The 27,973-nt window shown below is 44.4% G+C and overlaps 1 protein-coding gene across 1 annotated transcript in view; it reads right to left on the reverse strand.

Moving 5' to 3' along the window:
- Window positions 1–27,973, reverse strand: part of COL19A1 (collagen type XIX alpha 1 chain) — a 1,445,738-nt gene that overhangs the window by 272,782 nt on the left and 1,144,983 nt on the right. The window contains exons 34-35 of the mRNA XM_073569423.1: window positions 10,515–10,568; window positions 9,679–9,732 (exon numbers count right to left, since the gene is read on the reverse strand). Coding sequence (XP_073425524.1) covers window positions 9,679–9,732; window positions 10,515–10,568 — 108 coding nt within the window. The remainder of the gene's footprint in view (window positions 1–9,678; window positions 9,733–10,514; window positions 10,569–27,973) is intronic.

The following is a 27,973-nucleotide window of genomic DNA, read 5'->3' on the forward strand; positions in this document are numbered from 1 at the left end:
TACCGTATCCCCAGATAACATGTATAGATAGCGTACACATTCAAAATATATGTCTATACATCAGGAGGCAGGCTCAGACGGTGTCAGGCACAGTATGGATTTGACGGCCCAGATTACACAGCGGAGGAGCAGGGAGAGGTAAAGATTGCAAATGCTGGGGCCCTGCCCAAGCAAGGGGGGCCCACTCGTGGGCATCGGTACTGGCACTGGGCCCCTCATAGTACAGCGGTGTGTCTGACGGCGGGTGTGCACCACCACCGTCAGAGACACTTGATTGCACTATGAGGGACCCTGTGCCAGTGCCCGCGCCCAAGAGTCGGCCTACCCACCTGTCCAGGGCAACGGCACTCGCACGGTGTCATGCGCTAGGTGGTGACCCCGGCCATGGGGGGGGAGGCAGCACAGTTAGGGAGTTTTAGAAAGTGGCATATGTTGATGTTGGACATTCAGCTGATGCAAAAGGCGAAATAGGTGAAGTACCAGGAAGAGGTGGACCAAAGCAAGCCATTTTTCTGTCACCCTATGTGTCATCAGGGGAAGGTGGGACAAAATCCTTGGAAACCCATGCGTGGTTCATTTTAATGAAGGTTAGATCATCCACATTTTGGGTTGACAGACGGGTCTTTTTTTTCTGTCAGGATTGATCCAGCTGCACTGAAGACTCTTTCCGATAGCACACTTGCAGCTGGGCAAGCAAGCTCCTGTAAGGCATATTGGGCCAATTCAGGCCAGGTGTCCAGTTTAGCGGCCCAATAGTCAAAGGGGAATGACCTGTGTGGGAGAACATCGATATGGGAGGAAAAGTAGTTTGTAACCATAGTTGACAACTGCTGTCTCCTGTCACTTTCCATCGATGCAGTATTACCAGTTGTGTGAGCGGTATTTGAAAAATCAGTCCACAACATTGTCATGAAACCCCTGTCTCCAACGCCACTTCTGCTGTGTGCACCACGAACACCTCTGCCAAGCTGCCCCCGGCCCGTACGGCTCGTGTGAGAACCATCACCGCTGCTGTGTGCTGGGAATGCCTCAAGCAACTGATTTACCAGAGTTGCTTGATTATTAGCCAATATTAGGTCATGGTTCTCCTGTGGCATGATGTTTTGTAATTTGCCTTTATAGCATGGATCCAGGATGCTGGCCAACCAGTAGTCGTCATCGTTCATCATTTTGGCAATGCGGGGGTCCCTTTTTAGGATCCGCAAGGCATAATCTGACATGTGGGCCAATGTTCCCGGTGTCAATGATGCACTGTGAGTGCTGGGTAGAGGAGCACTTTCTGGAAAATCCACATCCCTCCAGTCACGCACAAACCCTGTACCAGACCTTGCCACGCCAACATTTTCACTTGCCCCACGAGATGCATCCTCCTCCCCTAAGTAATCATCCCCATCATCATCCTCCTCCTCCTCTTCTTCCTCCACCTCGTCCAGGAGAGGTCCCTGAGCAGACAATGGCTGAATGTCATCAAGGATTCCCTCCTCCTCTTCCTCCTCATCAACATTGGCTGCAGACGCCTGCTCCTTAAGGTGCGTCAAAGTTTGCATGAGCAGACGCATAAGTGGGATGCTCATGCTTAGGATGGCGTCATCTGCGCTTACCAGCCATGTGCATTCCTCAAAACACTGAAGGACTTTACAAAGGTCTTTCAGCTTCGACCACTGCACACCTGTCAACTCCATGTCTGCTCTCAAAGTGCCTGGCCGTGTATCCTCCCACAAATGCATTATGGCCTGCCTCTGCTCGCACAGCCGCTCCACCATGTGCAGGGTGGAGTTCCACCTTGTTGCAATGTCGATAATGAGGCGGTGGTTGGGAAGGTGGAGCAATCTCTGCAGCTTCTGCATACGAACGGAGTGTACAGGCGACCGGCGGATGTGCGCGCACAGTCTTCGCACCTTCTGGAGCAGGGCTGTTAACTCCGGATAATTTTTGAGGAAGCACTGCACCACCAGGTTCAAGGTGTGAGCCAAGCAAGGTATGTGGCTGAGTTTTGAAAGGGCTATGGCTGCCACAAAATTACGGCCGTTATCACTAACTACCTTGCCTGCCTCAAGATGTACACTGCCCAGCCATGACTCAGTTTGTCGCTTCAAGTACTCGGCCAGCACCTCGGCGGTGTGTCTGTCGCCCAAACACATCATCTTCAACACAGCCTGCTGACGCTTTCCACTAGCTGCTCGATAGGGGGACACATCGTGTGCAACAGTGGCAGCTGCAGATGGAGTGCTCGTACGACTGCGCTCTGTGGACGAGCTTTCGCTTCTGGAGGAGGAGGACGAGGGTCGAACGCCTACAGCCAACTGTTTCCTATACCTTGGGCTAGGCAGCACTGTCCCACCACCGCTGTCCCCTGTGGACCCTGCATCCACCACATTAACCCAGTGCGCAGTGATGGACACGTAACGGCCCTGGCCATGCCGACTGGACCATGCATCAGTTGTGAGGTGCACCTTTCTGCTCACTGACTGCTTGAGTGCATGGACAATGCGGTCTTTCACATGATGGTGGAGGGCTGGGATGGCTTTGCGAGAGAAGAAGTGGCGACTGGGTAGGTCATAGCGTGGTACTGCATAGGCCATGAGTTCGCGGAAAGCTGTGCTTTCCACCAACCGAAAGGGCATCATCTCAAACGAGATTAGTTTGGCAATGTGGGCGTTCAAACCCAGTGTACGCGGATGAGAGACTGAGTACTTTCTTGACCTACTCATAGTGTCTGGGAGGGTGAGCTGGACTTGAGAGCTGCATATGGTGGAAGTAGCGGTGGACAGGGCGGACTGAGAGAGGGTTGATGATGGTGATGGAGTTCGTGTTCTTTCTGATGGCCTAGAATCAGTCTTTCGTTGATATAACAGTGGGATTCCCTGACTGCTGTGGTCTTGCAACGACACCTCAACATTTGCTGCTGTGCTAACCGGTGGGCTTACAGTGGGGAAAACAATGTAGCGTTGCTGACTACCTTCGTTGTGATCAGTTGCACATGTGGCACTTGAGGTTTGGTGTTGTGTCCACGCTTGCAAGTGCATGCTGGTTAAATGTCTAAGCATGCAACTGGTATTCAAATTTTTCAGATTTTTCCCTCGGCTAAAGGTCTTTGCGCACTTCTTACAGATAACCTTGGCCTGATCATGAGGATTTTGGTCAAAAAAGTGCCACACTGCACTCTTCCTACTTTGGCAGACATTTTGCGGCCTAGCACGCTGTGATCTTTTGACCCTCTGGACAAGCTGTCCAGCAACTCTTTTGATGTTTGGAACCTGTCTTTGGAGTGCTCCGGGCCTGCCAGATAACAGCTGTTGCGATGTCGATGTCTGCTGTGGATGCTCCTCATCTGAGCTATTGGAAGCAGCACCCTCTTCCCCCAATGGATGCCAATCTGGGTCAACAACTGGGTCATCCATCACCTCCTCTTCTATGTCATGTGCACCTTCCTCTGTGTCACCGTGTATGGTGGTATAGTGTGCGGGAAGGGGCACCTGAGTCTCATCAGGGTCAGAATCTGGCTCTGTACACTACGAGGACAATGTAGTGCTCTGAGTGAATGTACCAGCAGAATCATCCATCAGCGGCTGTGCATCAGTGTACTCCATGTCAGATTCATCTTGGCCTGGGTAATTCACCATTTCACTTGATAATCCAGGCATGGTATGTGAAAACAGCTCCATGGAGTAATCAGTAGTATGGCCTGCGTCATCCTTCAATCTTGGTTGGGGTGAAGGACACAAGGAAAGGTGTGGTTCATGAACATGAGCCTCCAATGACGACTCAGTGCTTTTACTTTTTACAACTGAAGAAGAGGAGGCGATAGAGCTGGAGGCTGAGTCAGCAATGTAAGACAAAACTTTTTCCTGATGCTCTGGCTTTAAAAGCGGTTTGCCAACTCCTAGAAAACTAAGCGTTCGAGGCCTTATGTAGCCAGACGATGACGCAGGGTCAGCACCTCCTGCATTCGGTCCTATTTTGCTCTTGCCACTACCATCAGATCCACCACCAACACCATCATTACCAGCTGCCAACCCCCGCCCAATTCCACGGCCTCTTCCACCAGCCTTCCTCATTTTTGGTAGAAATGTAGACAAAATCCAACAAACTATATAGTAATGTAAAACAAGGTACAAGGTGTCTATAGGACAGGGGAGATTTTGAATTTCTGCAGACACTTGTGGACACTGGACACTTTTGGATTGTGTGAGGCCCACTGATATCTGAGCGCTATGTGACAGGCTCGATGGCACAGCTGTGACCAAAGTGACTAGAGGATAAGGGAGATTTTGAATCTCTGCACACACTTTTGGACACTGGACACTTTTGGATTGTGTGAGGCCCAATGAATATCTGAGCGCTATGTGACAGGCTCGATGGCACAGCTGTGACCAAAGTGACTAGAGGATAAGGGAGATTTTGAATCTCTGCACACACTTTTGGACACTGGATGGACACTTTTGTATTGTGTGAGGCCCACTGATATCTGAGCGCTATGTGACAGGCTCGATGGCACAGCTGTGACCAAAGTGACTAGAGGATATGGGAGATTTTGAATCTCTGCACACACTTTTGGACACTGGATGGACACTTTTGGATTGTGTGAGGCCCACTGATATCTGAGCGCTATGTGACAGGCTCGATGGCACAGCTGTGACCAAAGTGACTAGAGGATAAGGGAGATTTTGAATCTCTGCACACACTTTTGGACACTGGACACTTTTGGATTGTGTGAGGCCCAATGAATATCTGAGCGCTATGTGACAGGCTCGATGGCACAGCTGTGACAAAAGTGACTAGAGGATAAGGGAGATTTTGAATCTCTGCACACACTTTTGGACACTGGATGGATACTTTTGGATTGTGTGAGGCCCACTGATATCTGAGCGCTATGTGACAGGCTCGATGGCACAGCTGTGACCAAAGTGACTAGAGGATAAGGGAGATTTTGAATCTCTGCACACACTTTTGGACACTGGATGGACACTTTTGGATTGTGTGAGGCCCACTGATATCTGAGCGCTATGTGACAGGCTCGATGGCACAGCTGTGACCAAAGTGACTAGAGGATAAGGGAGATTTTGAATCTCTGCACACACTTTTGGACACTGGACACTTTTGGATTGTGTGAGGCCCAATGAATATCTGAGCGTTATGTGACAGGCTCGATGGCACAGCTGTGACAAAAGTGACTAGAGGATAAGGGAGATTTTGAATCTCTGCACACACTTTTTGACACTGGATGGACACTTTTGGATTGTGTGAGGCCCACTGATATCTGAGCGCTATGTGACAGGCTCGATGGCACAGCTGTGACCAAAGTGACTAGAGGATAAGGGAGATTTTGAATCTCTGCACACACTTTTGGACACTGGATGGACACTTTTGGATTGTGTGAGGCCCACTGATATCTGAGCGCTATGTGACAGGCTCGATGGCACAGCTGTGACCAAAATGACTAGAGGATAAGGGAGATTTTGAATCTCTGCACACACTTTTGGACACTGGATGGACACTTTTGGATTGTGTGAGGCCCACTGATATCTGAGCGCTATGTGACAGGCTCGATGGCACAGCTGTGACCAAAGTGACTAGAGGATAAGGGAGATTTTGAATCTCTGCACACACTTTTGGACACTGGACACTTTTGGATTGTGTGAGGCCCACTGATATCTGAGCGCTATGTGACAGGCTCGATGGCACAGCTGTGACCAAAGTGACTAGAGGATAAGGGAGATTTTGAATCTCTGCACACACTTTTGGACACTGGATGGACACTTTTGGATTGTGTGAGGCCCACTGATAACTGAGTGCTATGTGACAGGCTCGATGGCACAGCTGTGACCAAAGTGACTAGAGGATAAGGGAGATTTTGAATCTCTGCACACACTTTTGGACACTGGACACTTTTGGATTGTGTGAGGCCCAATGAATATCTGAGCGCTATGTGACAGGCTCGATGGCACAGCTGTGACAAAAGTGACTAGAGGATAAGGGAGATTTTGAATCTCTGCACACACTTTTGGACACTGGATGGACACTTTTGGATTGTGTGAGGCCCACTGATATCTGAGCGCTATGTGACAGGCTCGATGGCACAGCTGTGACCAAAGTGACTAGAGGATAAGGGAGATTTTGAATCTCTGCACACACTTTTGGACACTGGACACTTTTGGATTGTGTGAGGCCCACTGATATCTGAGCGCTATGTGACAGGCTCGATGGCACAGCTGTGACCAAAGTGACTAGAGGATAAGGGAGAGTTTGAATCTCTGCACACACTTTTGGACACTGGATGGACACTTTTGGATTGTGTGAGGCCCACTGATATCTGAGTGCTATGTGACAGGCTCGATGGCACAGCTGTGACCAAAGTGACTAGAGGATAAGAGAGATTTTGAATCTCTGCACACACTTTTGGACACTGGACACTTTTGGATTGTGTGAGGCCCAATGAATATCTGAGCGCTATGTGACAGGCTCGATGGCACAGCTGTGACAAAAGTGACTAGAGGATAAGGGAGATTTTGAATCTCTGCACACACTTTTGGACACTGGATGGACACTTTTGGATTGTGTGAGGCCCACTGATATCTGAGCGCTATGTGACAGGCTCGATGGCACAGCTGTGACCAAAGTGACTAGAGGATAAGGGAGATTTTGAATCTCTGCACACACTTTTGGACACTGGATGGACACTTTTGGATTGTGTGAGGCCCACTGATATCTGAGCGCTATGTGACAGGCTCGATGGCACAGCTGTGACCAAAGTGACTAGAGGATAAGGGAGATTTTGAATCTCTGCACACACTTTTGGACACTGGACACTTTTGGATTGTGTGAGGCCCACTGATATCTGAGCGCTGTGTGACAGGCTCGATGGCACAGCTGTGACAAAAGTGACTAGAGGATAAGGGAGATTTTGAATCTCTGCACACACTTTTGGACACTGGATGGACACTTTTGGATTGTGTGAGGCCCACTGATATCTGAGCGCTATGTGACAGGCTCGATGGCACAGCTGTGACCAAAGTGACTAGAGGATAAGGGAGATTTTGAATCTCTGCACACACTTTTGGACACTGGACACTTTTGGATTGTGTGAGGCCCACTGATATCTGAGCGCTGTGTGACAGGCTCGATGGCACAGCTGTGACAAAAGTGACTAGAGGATAAGGGAGATTTTGAATCTCTGCACACACTTTTGGACACTGGATGGACACTTTTGGATTGTGTGAGGCCCACTGATATCTGAGCGCTATGTGACAGGCTCGATGGCACAGCTGTGACCAAAGTGACTAGAGGATAAGGGAGATTTTGAATCTCTGCACACACTTTTGGACACTGGATGGACACTTTTGGATTGTGTGAGGCCCATTGATATCTGAGCGCTATGTGACAGGCTCGATGGCACAGCTGTGACCAAAGTGACTAGAGGATAAGGGAGATTTTGAATCTCTGCACACACTTTTGGACACTGGACACTTTTGGATTGTGTGAGGCCCAATAAATATCTGAGCGCTATGTGACAGGCTCGATGGCACAGCTGTGACAAAAGTGACTAGAGGATAAGGGAGATTGGATTGCTTTTAAAAAAACAGTTTGCAGAGCAGTGGGTAAACAGCAATGCAGGAATGTCAGGAAGCCTTAGAAGGCAGCCCAACAACCAACACCACTGATACACCACTATATAGCCTCCCCTTGCACTGCACACACAGTGACTGGTGTGTTGTGCAGGCCAAATTGCTAGCAGCAGAAGCAGTTTTTTTGTCTTCTCAGCAGGACAAAAAAAAAATTGGGATTGCTTTTAAAAAAGCAGTTTGCGGAGCAGTGGGTAAACAGCAATGCAGGAATGTCAGGAAGCCTTAGAAGGCAGCCCAACAACCAACACCACTGATACACCACTATATAGCCTCCCCTTGCACTGCACACACAGTGACTGGTGTGTTGTGCAGGCCAAATTGCTAGCAGCAGAAGCAGTTTTTTTGTCTTCTTCCCTGCCTAACGCTCTCCCTACAGAATCAGCAGCAACCTCTCCCTATACTAAGATCGGCAGAAGTAAGATGGCGGTCGGCGTGCACGCCCTTTTATACCCCCTGTGACGCCCACCAAAGCAAGCCAATCACTTGCATGCCCTTCTGAAAGATGGTGGTGACCCGTGCCTATGTCATCACGTTGCCCACAGTGTCCGTGGATCCTGATTGGCTGAAAAAGAGCGCAAAACAAACTTTTGAAACGCGACTTTGGCGCGTAAGTCGCCGACCTCGTGGTCGACCTCATCCTAGGGTCGGGTTTCGTTTCATGAAACCCGACTTTGCCAAAAGTCGGCGACTTTTGAATTTTTTCGACTCGTTTCGCTCAACTCTAGTCATCAATATTTATTAGTGGATAGCTCCTTCAATTAATATTTTTCATGAAAGATTTTAAACATATAACACTATTGAAATATTTGAATCATTTTATAGTATTTTGGTAAAACATAGTATACATTTATAGTATATTTAGTATATACAGTATTTATAGTATATTTAGTTGTCATTAATATTTGTGGTTACATATATATATATATATATATATATATATATATATATATATGCTGTATAATTTTGTTATGATCTGTTTTGTGGACCTTACAGATATGTTAGTTATATGTAATCAGAATCAGTCAGTGAAATATTTGGTCTTTTTGAAGGTGTCAGGCAGCTGCCACCAAAGCAAATAGGGTCATGGGATGCATTAGAAGAGGTCTGGGGACACGAGATGAAAACATAATTCTCCCTCTGTACAAATTACTCGTCAGACCACACTTGTAGTATTGTGTGCAATTTTGGACGACGGTGCTCAAGAAAGACATTACTGAGCTTGAAAGGGTTCAAAGGCGGGCTACTAAAATGATAAATGGAGTTGGTTCACTACAATACCCAGAAAGGTTATCAAAATTAGGTCTATTTACTCTAGAAAAGAGAAGACTTAGGGGAGACCTAATATATATGTACAAGTATATCAGAGGGCAATGCAGAGATCTCTCCAATGAACTGTTTGTACCAAGGACTGTGACAAGAACATGGGGGCATTCTCTTCGTTTGGAGGAAAGACAATTTCTGCACCAGCATAGAAGAGGGTTCTTCACGGTAAGAGCAGTGAGTCTCTGGAATTCTCTTCCTAAGGAAGTGGTGATGGCCAACTCACGGAATGAATTTAACAAAGGAATGGATGCTTTTCTTGTGAGTAACATTATAGAAGGTTACGAATAACAGAATATTATAGGTAGCTGGTTGACCCAGCTTAGGGGAAGGAATTTTTTGGCTTCTACTCTGTGGGTTTTTTGTCTTCCCCAGGATCAACAATGCAGAACAGCTGCACTAAAAATAGGCTGAACTAGATGGAAATAAGGTCTTCCATCAGCCTTCAAAACTATGTTACTATGTAGGGCATCGACAGATACTTTAATTTGTATGCAAGCACATGCAATACTGTAATTTAATGTTCATATACATTCTGCAAAATTTGCTTTGTCCATAGACACGCATAATTAGAAAAACACAATTATATTATCCACTCTGGTTACAGAACAGTTTCCTTATTTCTTCCTTGCTTCATTGGATCCATTTCAACTAGTTTGTATTTACCATACAAACACATTCTGGATGGACATTGCAGGATGAATATTTAGATGAAAAAAGAAAACATCAGTACCTGGTCACCCTTCTCTCCAGACAGGCCAGGAAAGCCACGTTCACCTTTGATACCCTAGAAAGAAAATCCAACAACCAAGCAATCATTTTATTTCATTTCAAGCTCTGCTAACTGTATTGCTTCAAATGAACTGTACAATTCATTTTTAGTAGCATGCAGAGTTACCAGAGAATCTGTCATACACTATTCATACACATAAAACCTTCCAACCAAAAATTATTTTTTACTTGTATTTTTTATGAGTTCTGATGTGAAGAACATCAAAGGGCTAAACCGCAGGCATCCGTTGGGGTTATATTGTTCAATGAAATTAATCCAATTTATTACGATAGCTATTTATGATAATAAGATGCTAAAATAAAAGTTTGCGTGATAAATATGTGAGTAGATAAAATGAGGAAAAGAAAGTCATCTAGCTATTCACAGGTACATGCAATAGAGAGAAGCAGTCAGTGATTCATTATTGTCCAGTCACCTGAATTCGAATCTGAGGTCTGCAATCTGAGTCAGTGTATGATATATTTTGATCATGACATGCTGATCAACAATCTGTTTCTATTCTCCTCACAACATTTTTCTTTTTACCTGTGTAGAATAAATGTACTGCTGCTGAACTGCTGTCAGTGTCATTACACGGGCCTGACAACCTGTCTATTTTACCGATGTTGATCACTTCATCTTCAATTGATCACTAAGATTTGTTGCTTTTTGTAAGGTTGAATTAATTCCAGGTAGTTTAATAAGTCTAATACAATGTATTTGTATGGTTTATAAATGTAATGATGTACAGTATGTGAAACTTTAACGTTTTGTTAGTACTCACTTTATCAACTTACCTTTGGCCCTTCTTTGCCAGGGATCCCAGGAGGGCCTCTTGAACCTGGATCACCCTGTTAAGAAAATAAATTATAAATGCATTGGACATTGAAGGGATTACAGCAGAGATTACTATTCTACCACAGAATGTAAAGGCCACGTCTCACTAAGCAATCTCGGTAGCGAGATCGCTACTGAGTCACAACTTTTGTGACGTAACAGCGACCTCACCAGCGAGATTGCTGTGTGTGACAGCGATCAGCGAGCGGCCCCCCTGCCGGTATCGCTGATCGCTGCAAGAAATCTCTGGACATTTCTTTGGTCGCTGGTCTCCCACTGGCCAGCACACATCGCTGTGTGTGACAGCGGGAGACCAGCGATCAGGTGTAAAAAATAATAAAAAAAATAAAAAATATAGTTATTCTCACCTTCCGACGTCCCGTTCAGTCATCCCACCTCTCTCCACGCTCCGGTCCCAGTGATCCTTTGCACGAATGACCGCGAGACTTTGTTATCCCGCGAGACCGTGACATCTCGCGGTCATTCATGCAAAGGATCACTGGGACCGGAGCGTGGAGAGAGGCAGGATGGCTGAACGGGACATCGGAAGGTGAGAATAACTATATTTTTTATTTTGATTCTATTTTTTACAGGATGGCCAGCGATGCCGGGCGCTCGGCATCGCTGTGCTGATCGCTGGTGAAGCTGTCTGTGTGACAGCTCACCAGCGATCACATAGCGACTTACTAGCGATCCTGACACCTTGATATCGGTGTCGGGATCGCTGGTAAGTCGCTTAGTGAGACGGGGCCTTAAGTCCGCAAGGACAGGGTCCCCTCCCCTCTTTACCAGTCTGTCATTGTAAATTTGTTTACTGTTAACAATATCTATAAATTTGTATTTATTCATGTACAGCACCATGGAATTAATGGCGCTATATAAATAAATAATAATAATAATTCTATTTAAAGGGAATCTGTCAAAACAATCCATCCACCCTCTGCTCTCAATTGTTTATATGGCCATAAAGTTTTCTGAAATATAATGTTATCGATACCTTTAGTTATGCAATCTGCTTCTCCCTGAATTAAATGGAATTGTTTAAATTCACATGCAAATGAAGCTTGGGCATGTCAAAGCACTTCCCAAGTCTTTGCCTCCTTGCTTTGTTTCCCACACAAAAATAAAGAAAATCTGACTAGCACCTATTCACAAAATAAATTGGCCAATTTATGCTTGCCTACCAGCCTTGCAAAGGTGTCCCTTCTTTTGGAAGACCCTAAAGGTCAGGTTGAAAAATCACTAAAAAGAAACAGCCGTAGTCTATGTTTCTTACCCAGCCCAACCTTCCATCATTTGACTTTCAAATATTTAGCATATGATTATTTATGCAGATTCTCGTCATATCACTGCATTGTTACTGTTTTTCTCCTGGTGGTGGAAAACTATTTTTCTTCCTGAATACTACAAAATGCAACTGTTCTTAGATTCCCTAATAGGTCAGAGTATTATTAGGTTGATTCTCAAGTGAACGGTCATTAGATGGAATAGAGGAGCAGCCATGAAGACGATTTACCAAGAAAAGAGAAACAGCATCATCCAGCTCATCGATAGCGGTCTCTTTGACAAGAAAATTATGAAACTGAATAATGTGAGTGCCATGACATTTGGAAGAATATGAAATGAAGTCAGTCCATCCATTCAGAAGCCAATAGATGGGTGTCCAGGCAAAATATCGGAGTCAACAAGTTGGCTCAACCCAAGGTCTATCAGTTCTGGAGCGACAAACACAGCAGTGGAGATGGCTCATATGCTACATAATAGTGAGATCACAAACGTCCATGCAAGCACCATGTGACGCATGTTACACAAGTCGTTAATGGTGGCCCGAAGCCTCAACTTCAATATCGTCATAAGTAATGTCAGTTCAAGTTTGCAACCAAGTACAAAAAGTGGACATTTAAAGATTTAAAAAAGGTGATTTGGAGTGATGACACAAAAGTCAATAGACTAGGCTAAGATAGGTGCAAATGGGTCTGAAAAAAACTAATGAAAAAGTGGCTAACGGATTGAGAAATTGAAAAAAAAGTCAAGTTTGGTGGAGTAAGCCTGATGATATGGGGTTGTTTCACAGCTAAATGCTTTGGATTCTTAACCAGGATCAATGGTACTCTCAATGCTGAGTTATATGTGAGTATCCTACAAGATGAGTTTCTTCGAACACTCAAGTACTATCGGTATGAAAAGAACGACATAGGGTTCCAACAGGACAACAACATAAAGCATAGGTCGAGATTGGCAAAGAAATGGTTCAATGACAATGAAGTAGAGGTGTTGGAATCCTGCCAAAGTACTCACACCTCAACCTAACCAAACATTTGTGAGTAGTATTGAAAAAAAAACTGTATACATACCCAAATGTGTCACCCAGTTTGCAACAACTTTGAGAACGTGTAGAAGAGACCCTCACTGATTTGATATTAATGACCAAACCTGTTGATGGGTCACCAACATCTAAAGGACATATACTTTAAAGAGCAAGGGAAAATAGCCATAAAATGAGAGTGTTTGGTCTTTCTCTCTATGCTCCATTGCACATTTCTCTATATACAATCATGGCTAATATATGTACCACAATTACCACTCACACTCAAGATAATGAAGACGTTAAGGAAATACTGAGCAGTCTGATCCTTAATGGTGTTTGCTTAAACAGATGACTTGATATCATGCAATTAAATAAGCCAAGCTTACAATATCATAGGGCTCTATAGTTACAGTATCTAAGTTTGACTCATTTTAGCTGAAGCAAATTCTCAAAGGAAGTTGAAAGTTGCTCACCTTTAACGCACAGATCATCACTAAATATCCAAAACATCCAAAATGTGTCAGTGTTCCTCTTGTTTTTATTATGATAAATTAAAGTAATCATAGTCATCCTAAAGTTCCAAAGCTCCTAATACCACAAGCCGCTACATTTTCCATAGTTTCATGAAACGACAGTAATTCTTACACCATGCTTCACTTTTTACTTTTCTTATTTTATACATTTTATTGTCAATTGCCCATTTCTTTTCTTAATGTAAAAGCCGTAAGCTTTGTCTAAGAAATTAGTGATAAAATGTTCATTTACAGGATGAAAACATACTGTAAAACACCAGTTTTCCAATTGGTCCATACAAGATTTAAAATATATAAATGCATTTACAGATCAATTTTTGGAAAATGTGCTTTTTTAAATAAGTGACCAACATCAAGAAAAAAATAGGAAGGTAATCCCATTAACAATTGCTGTAAGCTGGTTTATGCTGTAGCTCTTAGTGCCAGAGGAAACAAGCCTTCAAAAGAGTCCTGTGGAGAGCTACAAGCTTTCTTGTTTTACGCTTATTTTGTTGGCAGTATTACTTTAGCCACAGCAAGGAGGATTTCAAGCTACCTGTAAACGGGATTGTAGCAGAAGGTGGAGTTATTTCTATCATGATACATATTTTTTTTCAAATTCAGCAGAAATGTAATGGCAACATGTCTTATAGGGGCACAGATTCTCCTGCAAAGTGAAACAGTAATAAATGAACAACCTACGATATAGAAATAATGCAGAAAGATTTTTTATCTCTGATCTGTCTTCTGCTTCCATTTCTGTTAAAATTAGGGAATATGGGACAGCTTTGAGATGGATCTGGCCCATACATACACTGCAGATTAGGCTATTCATTATTTTGCATGTAAAACTTTGTCAATGGCCAAATACACCATCTTCCAGTGAAATTAGATTCTATTTTGAAAGTGATGCCTTCAGGCATTTAGTTCCATATATTGTGCTATTAATTTACTCAGTGCTTTACATACATTATCATTACTGTCCCCATTGGCATTCACAATCTAAATTCCCTATCAGTATGTCTTGCAAGCATGGGAGGAATCCCATGCAAACGTAGGGAGAACATGCAAACTAGCTGCCGATGTTGTCCTTGGTGGTACTTGAATCTAAAACCTCAGTGCTGAAAGGCTACAGTGTTAACCACTGAGCCACCATGCTGCCTATCTATCTATCTATCTATCTATCATAATAATAATAATAATACATTTTATTTCCATAGCGCCGACATATTCCGCAGCACTTTACATTTCAGAGGGGACTTGTACAGACAATAGACATTACAGCATAACAACAATCACATAGATCATAACAGATACCAAGAGGAATGAGGGCCCTGCTCACAAGCTTACAATCTATGAGGAAAAAAGAGGAGACACGAAAGGTGGGTGGTAACAGTTGCCCTGATTGTATGGACCAGCCATAATGTTAAGTGTGTAACAGTACAGATGCAGAGGGCTAATGGATGCATAAAGCATGTGGGAACATGATGCGTGGAACCTGGTTATGGTAAAAAACTTTTGGCTGTGCCACATAGGGATAGATTAGGTTAATATGTTGAGGCGGTAGGCCAGTCTGAATAAATGAGTTTTCAGGGCACGCTTAAAATTGTGGGGATTGGGGACTAATCGTATTGACCTGGGAAGTGCATTCCAAAGAATTGGCACAGCACGTGTATAGTCTTGAAGACGGGAGTGGGAGGTTCTGATTATTGAGTATGCTAACCTCAGGTCATCAGCAGAACGGAGGGTGCGGGTTGGATGGTATACTGAAACAAGGGAGGAGATGTAGGGTGGTGCTGAGCCATGAAGAGCTTTGTGGGTGAGGGTAATAAGTTTGTACTGGATTCTGGAGTGGATGGGTAGCCAGTGTAATGACCAGCACAAGGTAGAGGCATCGGTGTAACAATTGGCGAGGAATATGATCCTGGCAGCAGCATTCAAGACAGATTGGAGGGGGGAGACTTTGGTAAGAGGGAGACCGATTAGAAGGGAGTTACAATAGTCGAGACGAGAATGAATAAGAGAAACAGTCAGAGTTTTTACAGAGTCAAAAGTAAGAAAAGGTCGAATTCTAGAAATGTTTTTGAGGTGCAGATAACAAGAGCAAGAAGATGCAAGGAGCCTGCTTACTTCTTCTTCTGTGACTGGTTCAAAATCAGAGAGTGAGCTTGATGCAGTGGGGGAGGGAGGACAGTGCATGGTATGAGGCGTTTGGGAGATATCTATCTATCTATCTATCTATCTATCTATCTATCTATCTACTGTGATCGTGTTATATATATTCACTTGTAGTTCAGATCACAGATAGCGTTTCTGCCTGGATGCAATCAGTAGCAGAAAAAGGTAGAGAATCCAGCTACACAAACTTTTTTTTAAATAATATATATATTTTCTTTATGACTGAATAATAGTAATTCACAGAAAGAGTCGCGCGGCTCTTAGATACCCGCTGTTTACATTGGAAACCAGCTTGCTCGCTGGTCCTGATCGCTGGAGGGGCTATCTATGTGACAGCTCACCAGCGATCAGCTAACTAAGTCCCAGCAATCCCATCCACATTGAATCGCTGGTGGGATCGCTGGGACATTGATATGTGTAACGGGGCCTTTAGCCATGCAATTCTTTGCACAAAAGCTTTTGTTGGGGATGACAGCTTCAAGATGTCTCCTGTGTGGAGAAACTAGTCTCATGCTTTACTCAGGTGTGATTTTGACCTATCCTTCCACATAAACACTCTTCAAATCCTGAAGGTCACGTGGGCTCCTTCTGTGCCTTCTGTGAACTCTGAGCTTTAGTGCCTTGCATGCCTTCCATAAATTTTCTATTTGATTCAGGTCAAGTGATTGGCAGGGCTATTCTAGCAGCTTTATTTGTTTTCTCTGAAGCCAATTGAGAGATTCCTTGTCTGTGCATCATCCTAGTAGATGGCAGCAGATTTTTATGAAGAATGTCTCGGTATAATTTTCCATCTATCCTTCCTTCAGTTACATGAAGTTTGCCAGTGCCATATATTGAAAAACATCCCCATACCATGATGTTCCCAACTCCAAATGTCACTGTTGGTACAGTGTTTTTGGGGTGATATGCAGTGCCTTTTGGCCTCCAAACATGATGTGTATTATGGCATCCAAAGAGTTAAAATTTGCTCTCATCTGACCAGACTATATTCTCTTAGCATTTCACAGTTGTTGGCACCATGCCAGATCCCTGCTCTGACAGGCAGTGCCTCCGGCATGTCACTTCACTCACCTGTGCTGCAGTCATTTGTGTTCTGCATGCTCCCAGAAGAGCTTCCAGCCAGACCTCTAGCCATGTCCTTAGAGCATGCATGTGCATGCTCCCGCCTGCTTAAGGGCCAGCGAGGGCACTTGCTATTTCCTTCCCAGCCAATGGCTGTAGGGCAGTATGTATATATTGCAGGAGAGAAGAGTGTAGGAGCTTCCACGGGATCCAGAATGAAACCACATAGGTTTAAGCCAAATCAGCAGAGCAGGTGGGTGCACACAAAGGCTGGAAAGCACAGCATTGCATAGGAGCAAAAAGGAATATGTGGCATACCAAAATGAAGATAAAAAAACTATTTGGCACTCAAGCCATAATTAAAAACCATGTAAAACCTGACGCGTTTCAGGTGCAAAAAACGCACTCTTAGTCATAGGATACACAGACTACACAATGGTCACAATAAATAGAGAAAAGCAACCAATCACAAATACTTAACAATTACTAGGATATGCATGAACATGTGAGAAACACAACAGTTAGAGGAAAAAAAAAAAGGACTTCAATAGATGTAAAGCAAATCGTATCTTGAGTTCATTCCTTTTGGAAAACGTGTGTCCAATTTCAGGATCCAATATGCCTCTCTTGTAGATAACAGTTTCTGCTTATTACCACCTCGTAGAGGATTGCGGATCTTTTCAAAAGCATAAAAAGAAAAATTAGTGAGATATCCGTGGTGCACATTGACAAAATGCTTTGATGCGCCAGAATATGACGCATTTTTATTATGAATGTTGGTAATGTGCTCAGCAATACATTTCTTGATTTTTCTTGTAGTACATCCAATATATTGCATCTGACATGGCACACAGCAGATGCAATATATCACATATTTGTATCACAATTCAAAAAAGAAGTAATGGTAGAAGAAAAACCTGAGAAAGAATTATCAGATTTAGTTCTATCAATGGCGAAAGCACAAACATTGCATCGATTATTAGCGCACTTAAAAAAAACCTTTGCCGATAACAACATTTCAGAAGAAGACTGGCGTTTTAGGAGACTCAGTGACAACGTATTGCCCAAACTGTATCCTCTCATAGCAACAAAATTACAGCCGACAGATACAATTTTACGCAATTTTTCATCCTGGTTGACAATAGGTAAATATTTTTTAACAATGTTTTTAATGCTATTAAATTGAGGACTCTAGGAGTTGAAAAATCTAATGGAGGATGCCTGTTGGACAAAGACAATTTATTAACAGAAGATCCAAACGAGGTTCATTCAAAACTTTGATAAAGGCAGAATTAACATCATTTTGGCTATACCCTCTATCCAAAAGATGCTGACAAGCAATTTTACCCTCCCTCATAAAAGAATCACAATTGGAACACAACCTGTTGATTCTTTTCAATTCTCCATAGGGGATCGATTTAATAGTGTGTTTGGCATGAGAGGAGGATGACAATAGTAAAGAGTTGCCAGCGACATCCTTTCTGTAAACTGAAGTATGAATTTTATGTGTAATCGTATCACCAGTCAACAGAATATCCAAAAAGGAGATTTCAGAACCAAAACCACTAATCGTAAAGGATAGATTTAAATCATTACAATTCAAAAAATTATAAAATTCCTGAACCTTAGACGGTGGACCTTGCCAAATGAAGATCAGGTCGTCCACGTATCTACCAAACCAAAAAATGTCACATGAAAAAGGATTTTTATCCGAAAAATTAAATAACTCTTCCCACCATGCCATGTGAAGGCTAGCAAGAGACTGAGAAAAATTATCACCCATTGGCGCACCAAGCACCTGCAAAAAATAACAATTATCAAACATAAAATATTATGTTTCAGTAGATACGTGAGCAACCTGATAATAAACCATTTCAGTTCTTCAGAATAATCAGTTCTTCTATTACTATAGTAATTAAGGTGATGATTAATGGCTTTGATAGCAAAAGAAAGTGGTATAAAGGAGTATAGGTTAACTACGTCACATGTGAAAAAATTGAAATTATTATTCCAATAAACACATTCCAAAGACGTCAAAACAGAAGAAGAATCCTTTAAATATCTGGGAATCCTAGAAATTAAAGGATGTAGATGGTCACTGACCCAGGAGCTAAGGTTCTCATTTAGCAATCCTGTACTAGAAATTATGGGCCGTAAGGGAGGGGGAAAAACATTTTTTGTGGGTCTTAGGGAGACCATAAAAATGGAAACTATAGGAAGGTTAGGAATTAGACACTTGCCAATTTTTGAATCTAAAACACCCGATGATATGCCCTCCTGAATAACTGAAAAAAGCTCCAATTTATAAGACAGCGTGAGGTCAGACTTCAATGAAAGATAGGTGGTTGAATCATGCATAATGGTATGCGCAACACTGACATATAACTGAGTATCCATTACTATGGTGCAACCACCTTTGTCTGACTACCTAATTTCAATGTTGAAGTTTTTTTGCAGCTGGCTGACAGCCAAAGATTGACTGGCAGACAAGTTAAAAGAAAAATTAGCATGTTTTATTTCCTGATCCTACAATTTCAAATCCTTCTCAACCAAAGATTGAAACAAATCCAAAGATGTAACTCTGGTTTAGAGAGGATAATAAGATGAATTTTGGGGGGTAACAGATATATCTTTATCAGAAATAGCAAGTGCATCTTCTGGTGGGCAAAAAAATTTAAGCCTTTTTGTAAAACATTCAGCTGGTCTTGAGACAGGATAACAGGGGACAAAATAATCACATTGAGAGTCTAGCTCCTCATGCGTCTGTTGCTGACAGGATAACATTTCCATGTGAACTGGTTTCTTCCTCCTACCTCCTCTCCTGCATCTCTTGCGGTTTTTGCTGGTGTTGAAGACAAATGTCTGGATTCATTAGGGTGATTTCCTTGTCCACCTACTGAATTATCAGAGTCCATTTCTGAACTGTGGAGCTCAGAAGAGGAAAATGACACAGATTTGTTATGTCTTTTTGCATTTTGACGGTCAAAAGACTTTTCTTTCAAACTAGATTTATACAAAGGTGCCTTATTCCAATTATATACTTTGTTGTTTTTATAATCAAGAGAGTCTAATGCAATTTTATTTTTTTTGTCTTAATTTTAAATTCTTCCAAGGTTTTGACATTTTCCTGGATTTTTTTCATATTCTGATCAAATTCAGACCAGGACTTAAAACCATTCAGCTCAGAATTAATGCCATCGATTTCATTTTTTAATTCACCTAGGCGGGTTTCTTCATATGAAATAATAAGTTCCATTAATTTTGAAGGAACATTGGGATAGAATGGAATTCCATTTAGTAAAAAAATTTGTCAGAAAAAATATATGTTGGCACCTTTTTTAGACGTAAGCCATGTGGAATCATTTCTTTTTCCAAATATTTTTTCAATGAATTATGATCCCACCATGTGCATAATTCTTGTCCCAAAACTTTATCAAGCTTTTTAAATAAATCTTTGGCATTAGAAAATTCATTAGAGACATCATTCACAGGATCATTAAATACTTGCACCAGCCTGGCCATCATGGAGTCAATCGATGAAGACATGCTGCAATGGTCACCAGTAGAGTTGAGCGAAATGGGTCGGTCAAATTAAAAAATAGCCGAGTTTAGCTAAAATCGGGTTTCGCCGATCGAAACCCGACCATAGAGTGAAGTGGACCATGAGGTCGCCGATCAGAGCGCCAAAGTCACGTTTCAAATAATGCTTCTAGCGCCTTTTTTCAGTCAATGATGGAGGACGCACACTGTGGGCAATGCAATGACATAGGCAGCGGCCACCACCATCTTAGAGAAGGGCATTGAAGTGATTGGCTGGCTTTGTGTGGTGTCACAGGGGGTATAAAAGGCTGTGAACGCCGACTGCCATCTTACTTCTGCCGATCTTAGAATTGGGATTGGTGCTGCTGCTGATTCTGAATAGGGAAAGCGTTAGGCAGGGAAGAGGAAAAAAAATTTGCTTCTGCTGATAGCGCTTTTCACTGTACAGTTAGTGAGCAGTGAAAGGGGAGGATTTTTGTTGTGTGCAGCAGCGCTGGTGGTGATTAGGCTGCCTTTTAAGGCTACCTGATAGCTGCATTGTTGTGTGCACACTGCTGTTCAAACTGCTTTTTTCAAAGCACTCCAACTTTTATTATTTTGTTCTGGTGAGTTACCGAGCATTCATTTTTTCTCACACCATACAGCGGTGTATGCTACTCACACATTACTGTGTACCGGCTGGTATCACGGACAAATAGAAGCTATCTGGGTGTGACTCTGGAAAAACAAGCCGAGGAGATTTTCCATTTTTCCAGACCTACACCTTATAGAGCTGTCCGCTTTTCAAACAGTTTCGTATATCTGCTGTTTGATGGCGGTCAAAACTATACAGAGACAGCGTGTGTCACTCTGTATAAAAATAGACGGAGATTGTCAATTTTCCATACAGACACCGTATAGCGGTGTACGCTCCTCACACACTACTGTGTACCGGCTTGTATCACGGACTGTCATGATCCATGCTGGATCAGGATATAAAAAGCACAGGTAACCTTTTTTTTCTTTGCTTAGGTTTGGTTTTGCCCCGGTGGCCATTAGGATTATTGCACTGTGGTGTCGTTTGTTCTAAGTTTGCCCCCGATGGTGGTGAGCGTCAATGCACTCTGGTTTCTTTAGTTTAGTGCACATGATTTAATGCAGGTGTGATTGCTGGCTATTACCTATAAAAGAGTCACAGGTGTTGCAATCAGTGTTGTTGATAGTGTTCATTTCAACCTTCCTTGGTGGAGGAAGGAGCTGGAGAGCGTTCCTTGCAGCACTGTCTTAGCCCTGGTGTGGAAGGAGTCAGAGGGGATTTCCTTGTCGCTCTGACAGAGCTTGGTGGCAGCTATTCAGGAGGAGAGCTGCATTCTGGTGGTGGACTCGTTCATCAGGGAGTGAAGAGCAACGGGTGGGAATCATTATGTCCCTTCTTAAAGGGGATCCCCAATCCTGGGCCTTCTCCTTACCGGACGATTCTCCATCATTGGTGTCTGTGGACGAGTTTTTTGTGGCTTTGGCGCTTGTGTATGGGGATCCTGATGGCATAGCCCTGGTGGAATCCTGACTCCATAGGTGTAAACAGGGAGCCCGGCTTGCTGAAGAGTACAGCTCAGAGTTTAGGAGGTGGGCCACTAACACTCAGTCGAATGACCCTGCACTTAGGAGTCAATTTGTGCAGGGTTTGTCTCCAAAGTTGCAAGATACTCTGGTGCAGTACGCCGCCCCTCAGGTCGCTGGAGGCCGCCATGTCCCTTGCCATCCAGGTGGATAGACGCCTCAGGGATAGACATATACAAAAAGTGCCCTCTGATGTCCTCGCTAGGGAGGAGGACCCACCAGTGCGGATGGAGGAACCCAGACAGCCCAGTGTTGTTGATACAAAAAAGGGGGTGTCTGCGGCTCGTCATGGTGGTGGGGTTTGCTTTTCCTGTGGGAAGCCTGGTTATTTTATGAGAGCCTGCCCAGTTCATGCCAAGTCTCCAGACAAACGTATGCAAGTAGGAGTAGCTAGTTTGTAATAGGAGCTGCCTACGGTTCGGGGAGTGGTGTCGGCATGTTTGTACTGTGGACAGACTGGTTGTCATGATCCAGGTTGGATTATGACAGGTTTTTGTATAAGAAACCTTTTTTTTCTTTGAGCTGTTTGCTCAGGGTTGGTTATGCCCCCGTTGGCCATTAGAGTTATTTCACTGTGGTGTCTTTTTTCTAGTTTTGCCCCCGGTGGCCATTAGGGTCATTGCACCCTGGTTCCTTTAGTTTAGTTGCATATGATTATAGCAGGTGTGATTGCTCTGGCGCTGCAATAAAAGAGTGCCAGGTGTTGCAATCAGTGTTGGTGATAGTATTCATTTCCAACCATCCTTGGTGGAGGAAGGAGCTAGTGAGAGAGTTCCTTGTGGCTCTGACAAGGCCTGGTGAGGTTGCAGCGAATCTGGAGAAAAGCTGCATTCTGGTGGTGGACTCTGTTGCTAGGAGCAAGAGCAACAGAGCAGAGCTAAGTGGTGTTCCCTGCTTTGTCACTTTCCCTTGTGTGTGTTTCAGTTTAGTGGTGGGATTAGTTTCTGCACCAGCCATTACACTAGAAAGGGGTAGGTGCAGGGCGAGCTAGGGTTTAAAGGTATCCTGAGCGGCGCCCGGTGCGGAACCGGCCTAGGGATTGGTAGGAGCGTAGAGACACTGACTCAGGGGAGTGCAGGAGGTCTCCATGTCCCTGCTCCCTATCGCAGGGCCCACCATTATTATTGTTTCCCTGGTGAATCCCCTTATTATTTAAATTCACCCTGCTGGAGGCGGTGTATCCAGTTTTACGTGTATTTTTGAAATTCGCCTGCTGGAGGCGGTATATCCGGCTGCCCGTCTTATTGTTTAAATTCGCCCTGCTGAAGGCGGTGTATCCAGGGTCACGTGTGTTATAAATTTGCTCTGCTGGAGGCGGTGTGTCCAGTCACACGTCGATCGTGACACTGGACATGGCCTGAAAGCTTGCCATGGCGCACCAAATTATCTGTGCCATCTGAGAAGCCTCATTCCCCTGGTCGCTTGGAGGGAGGCGACCAGGGAGTATACATTTCCTCCATTTTGCCCTCCCAAGGTACCATGTCAGCAGAGGTCTTGGCTGGCGGGGTACCGGTGGTGATACCGGTGCTTGTGGACAGAGGAGCAGGAGTCAGTCTGGTGGATGCTCGCTTTGTCCAGACTCATGGTCTGAGGTGTAGGACGCTAGCCCAGCCTATAAGTGTCCAGGCCATAAACTCTGTTCCACTGAGCCAGGGGAGCTTGACCAATGTCGTAGAGAATATCCATCTGCATGTAGGACATCATGAGGAGTCCTTGTCATGCTACGTCTTGGAAAGAATGCCAGTACTTATTGTTTTAGGCCTCCCTTGGCTGAAAAAACACAACCTGGTAATAGATTGGTGGGCGAGCGAAGTGGTCAGCAGCGGGCAGTCGTGTGAGGGCTGCTGTCTAGGTACTACTGTCTCTGCCGTCTCTCTTCAACGGACCCCTTCCTCTCCGGTGAGAGCAGCAGATGGGCTGCAGGAGAGTAGGGGCAAGTCTCAACCCTCGCCAGTGGCCAACCCTGGGAGGCGCAGACCTCGTGGTGGAAGGGGTTGGAGGGTGGTGTACCCCTTGGCGAAATGCGGGGGTGTGAGTGTGGTGACACAGGGGGACGCCTCTGTTTTTGATCCCAGAAAGATTTAATCAAATGGTGACAAACGAATGAGTGGCAATAAACGTTCAGGTCCGGACCTGTGTGTGAACGAGCGTGTATGGGTGGCCACCAAAATACATCCAGTGGAAGTGTGTTGTGGAGTGTTACCCACTCATAATAAGCATACACATACACAACCCATTCCCCAGGTCAGCACTTTGGAGATGTGTGGTGCCTCCAGAATAGTTGCCAATACCAGAGGGCTCGTTTGTCATCAACCTGACATGCAGGTAGTTGCTGGGGTGAACTCTGGGTCTGGGCGTCCTCGCTGTAGGTGGTCCCCTGATGAGGAGCGGTCTTGAGGGTCCAGAGGCCCCTCATTAAGGGGAGGGTACTGTCATGATCCCTGCTGGATCAGGATATAAAAAGCACAGGTAAGGCTAGTTTCACACTTGCTTTTTTTTGCAGCGCGTTTTTCCCGCAAAAAAACGCATTGAAAAAACGCATACAAAAGCATACAACTGCTGCGTTTTTTTCAAGCATTTTTATGAGCATGCATGAAAAAAACGCAGCGTTTTTATGCGTTTGTATGCGTTTTTAGTGCGTTTTTACCGCGTTTGTGTTTTTTCCAAACATTAGGTGGCCCCTCACACTAACCCAAACCATGACTTTACTAACCCTAACCCTAACCCTGACCCTAACCCTAACCCTAACCCTGACCCTAACCCTGACCCTGACCCTGACCCTAACCCTAACCCTAACCCTGACCCTAACCCTGACCCTAACCCTAACCCTAACCCTAACCCTGACCCTAACCCTAACCCTGACCCTAACCCTAACCCTGACCCTGACCCTGACCCTGACCCTGACCCTAACCCTAACCCTGACCCTAACCCTAACCCTAACCCTGACCCTAACCCTAACCCTAACCCTAACCCTGACCCTAACCCTAACCCTAACCCTGACCCTAACCCTAACCCTAACCCTGACCCTAACCCTGACCCTAACCCTAACCCTGACCCTAACCCTAACCCTAACCCTGACCCTAACCCTGACCCTAACCCTAACCCTGACCCTGACCCTAACCCTAACCCTGACCCTGACCCTAACCCTAACCCTGACCCTAACCCTAACCCTAACCCTGACCCTGACCCTAACCCTGACCCTAACCCTAACCCTAACCCTGACCCTAACCCTAACCCTAACCCTAACCCTGACCCTAACCCTAACCCTGACCCTAACCCTTAGCCAAACCATACCCTGATCCTAACCCTAACCCTGACCCTAACCCTAACCCTTAACCAAACCATACCCTGATCCTAACCCTAACCCTGACCCTGACCCTAACCCTAACCCTGACCCTAACCCTAACCCTAACCCTTAACCAAACCATACCCTGATCCTAACCCTAACCCTGACCCTGACCCTAACCCTAACCCTTAACCAAACCATACCCTGATCCTAACCCTAACCCTAACCCTGACCCTGACCCTAACCCTAACCCTAAACCCCCTTAACTAACCCTAACTCTAACACAAACCCCTAAATTCCATTGTCTAAACTAATGGTAAAAAAAAAAACGCATGTGCAAAAAAACGCATACATAAGCATGCCAATGCGCACATATGCTCACCATAGACTTATAATGGGTGTCTTGCTGTAAAAAAACGCATTGCGCGCGCATGCGTTTTTTTGAGGCAAGTCGGACGCCCAAAAAATGCAACAGGTTGCATTTTGTGCGCCCGAGCGCATACCGCAAAAAAACGCATGCGCGGAAAAACGCGTACAAACGCATGTGTATGCGCACATAAGCGCATCCCATGCAAAGTATAGGAAAAAAAACGCATGCGCTATTTAGCGCTAAAATACCGCTAAAAAAAACGCAAGTGTGAAACCAGCCTAACCTTTTTTTTCTATGCTTAGGTTTGGTTTTTGCCCCGGTGGCCATTAGGATTATTGCACTGTGGTGTCGTTTGTTCTAAGTTTACCCCCGGTGGTGGTGAGCGTCATTGCACTCTGGTTGCTTTAGTTTAGTGCACATGATTTAATGCAGGTGTGATTGCTGGCTATTACCTATAAAAGAGACACAGTTGTTGCAATCAGTGTTGGTGATAGTGTTCATTTCAACCATTGGTGGAGGAAGGAGCTGGAGAGCGTTCCTTGCAGCACTGTCTTAGCCCTGGTGTGGAAGGAGTCAGAGGGGATTTCCTTGTCGCTCTGACAGAGCTTGGTGGCAGCTCTTCAGGAGGAGAGCTGCATTCTGGTGGTGGACTCTGTTGCCAGGAGCAAGTGCAACAGAGTAACGCTATCTGGGTGTGACTCTGGAAAAACAAGCCGAGGAGATTTTCCATTTTTCCAGACCTACACCTTATAGAGCTGTCCGCTTTTCAAACAGTTTCGTATATCTGCTGTTTGATGACGGTCAAAACTAGACAGAGACAGCTTGTGTCAGTGCGTATAAAAATAGATGGAGATTAACAATTTTCCATACAGACACTGTATAGCGGTGTACACCCCTCACACACTACTGTGTACCGGCTGGTATCGCAGACAAATAGAAGCTATCTGTGTGTGACTCTGGAAAAACAAGCCGAGAAGATTTTCCATTTTTCCAGACCTACACCTTATAGAGTTGTCCACTTTTCAAACAGTTTCGTATATTTGCTGTTTGATGATGGTCAAAACTATACAGAGACAGCGTGTGTCACTCAGTATAAAAATAGACGGAGATTGACAATTTCCATACAGACACCATATAGCGGTGTACACTCCTCACACACTACCGTGTATCAGCTTGTATCACAGACAAATAGAAGCTATCTGGGTGTGAATCTGGAAAAACAAGCCGAGGAGATTTTCCATTTTTCCAGACCTACACCTTATAGAGCTGTCCGCTTTTCAAACAGTTTCGTATATCTGCTGTTTGATGATGGTCAAAACTAGACAGAGACAGCGTGTGTCAGTCCGTATGAAAATAGACAGATTGGCAATTTTCCATACAGACACCATATAGCGGTGTACGCTCCTCACACACTACCGTGTACCCGCTGGTATCACGGACAAAATGAAGCTATCTGGGTGTGACTCTGGAAAAACAAGCCAAGGAGATTTTCCATTTTTCCAGACCTACACCTTATAGAGCTGTCCGTTTTTCAAACAGTTTCGTATATCTGTTGTTTGATGACGGTCAAAACTAGACAGAGACAGCATGTGTCACTCCGTATAAAAATAGATGGAGATTGACAATTTTCCATACAGACACCATATAGAGCTGTCCGATTCTCAAACAGTATTGTATATCTGTCGTTCGCATTACAGTCACATCTACAGAGTCAGTGTGTGTGTGTGCCACTCCGTAAATACATATACAAAAAACGCATACAGCTGTACACTTCGGATACAGTTCCGTATATCTGCTTGTTGGATTACGGTCAAATACATACTGTGAGAGCAACTGTGACTAACAAAATATATACGTAGATTTAATTTTTTTAATACACCTTACACAGCTGGACGCTCCTCATACAGTACCATCTCTCTGCTGCTTTTTTTGGTACATTTTCCCAAACATGAGGAAGTATGGTGGAAGAGTCCACGGATGTGGGCAGGGGGGCACAGCTGGTACTGATGGTGGTGGTGCATCGGCTGGTTCTGGCAAAAGCAGAATAGCAGCTAAGGCAGGAGGTGTTGAGCCTGCGTCATCGTCTGGCCCAAGAAGGCCTGTAAGGTTCCCTTTTCTTGTAGTAGGAAAACCGCTTTTAAAGCCGGAGCATCAGGAACAGGTTTTGGCGTACATTGCCGAAACAGCCACCAGCTCTATTGCCTCCTCTTCTGAACGTTCGAAACAAACCTGCAAGCACGGAGTCGTCAGTGCAGGGTCCTTCACCCCCACCAAAAGTTAAGGATGCGGCAGCCCACACTTCAGATTACTCTATGGAACTCTTTTCATATACCATGCCTGGGTTATCCAGTCAAATCCTGAATTTCTAAGTCCAAGATGAATCTGACATGGAGTGCACTGATGCACAGCCACTGCTAGAAGATTCTGCTGGTACATTGACCCAGAGCACAACATTGCCCTCACAGTCTACTGAGCCAGAATCTGACCCTGATGAAACTCAGGTGCCCCTTCCCGCATACTTTACCACCTTACACGGTGACACAGAGGAAGGTAAAGAGGAAGGT

This window comes from Dendrobates tinctorius, unplaced genomic scaffold (assembly GCF_039654945.1).
Source record: "Dendrobates tinctorius isolate UK_male_01 unplaced genomic scaffold, ASM3965494v1 ptg000024l, whole genome shotgun sequence".
Lineage (NCBI taxonomy): Eukaryota > Metazoa > Chordata > Amphibia > Anura > Dendrobatidae > Dendrobates > Dendrobates tinctorius.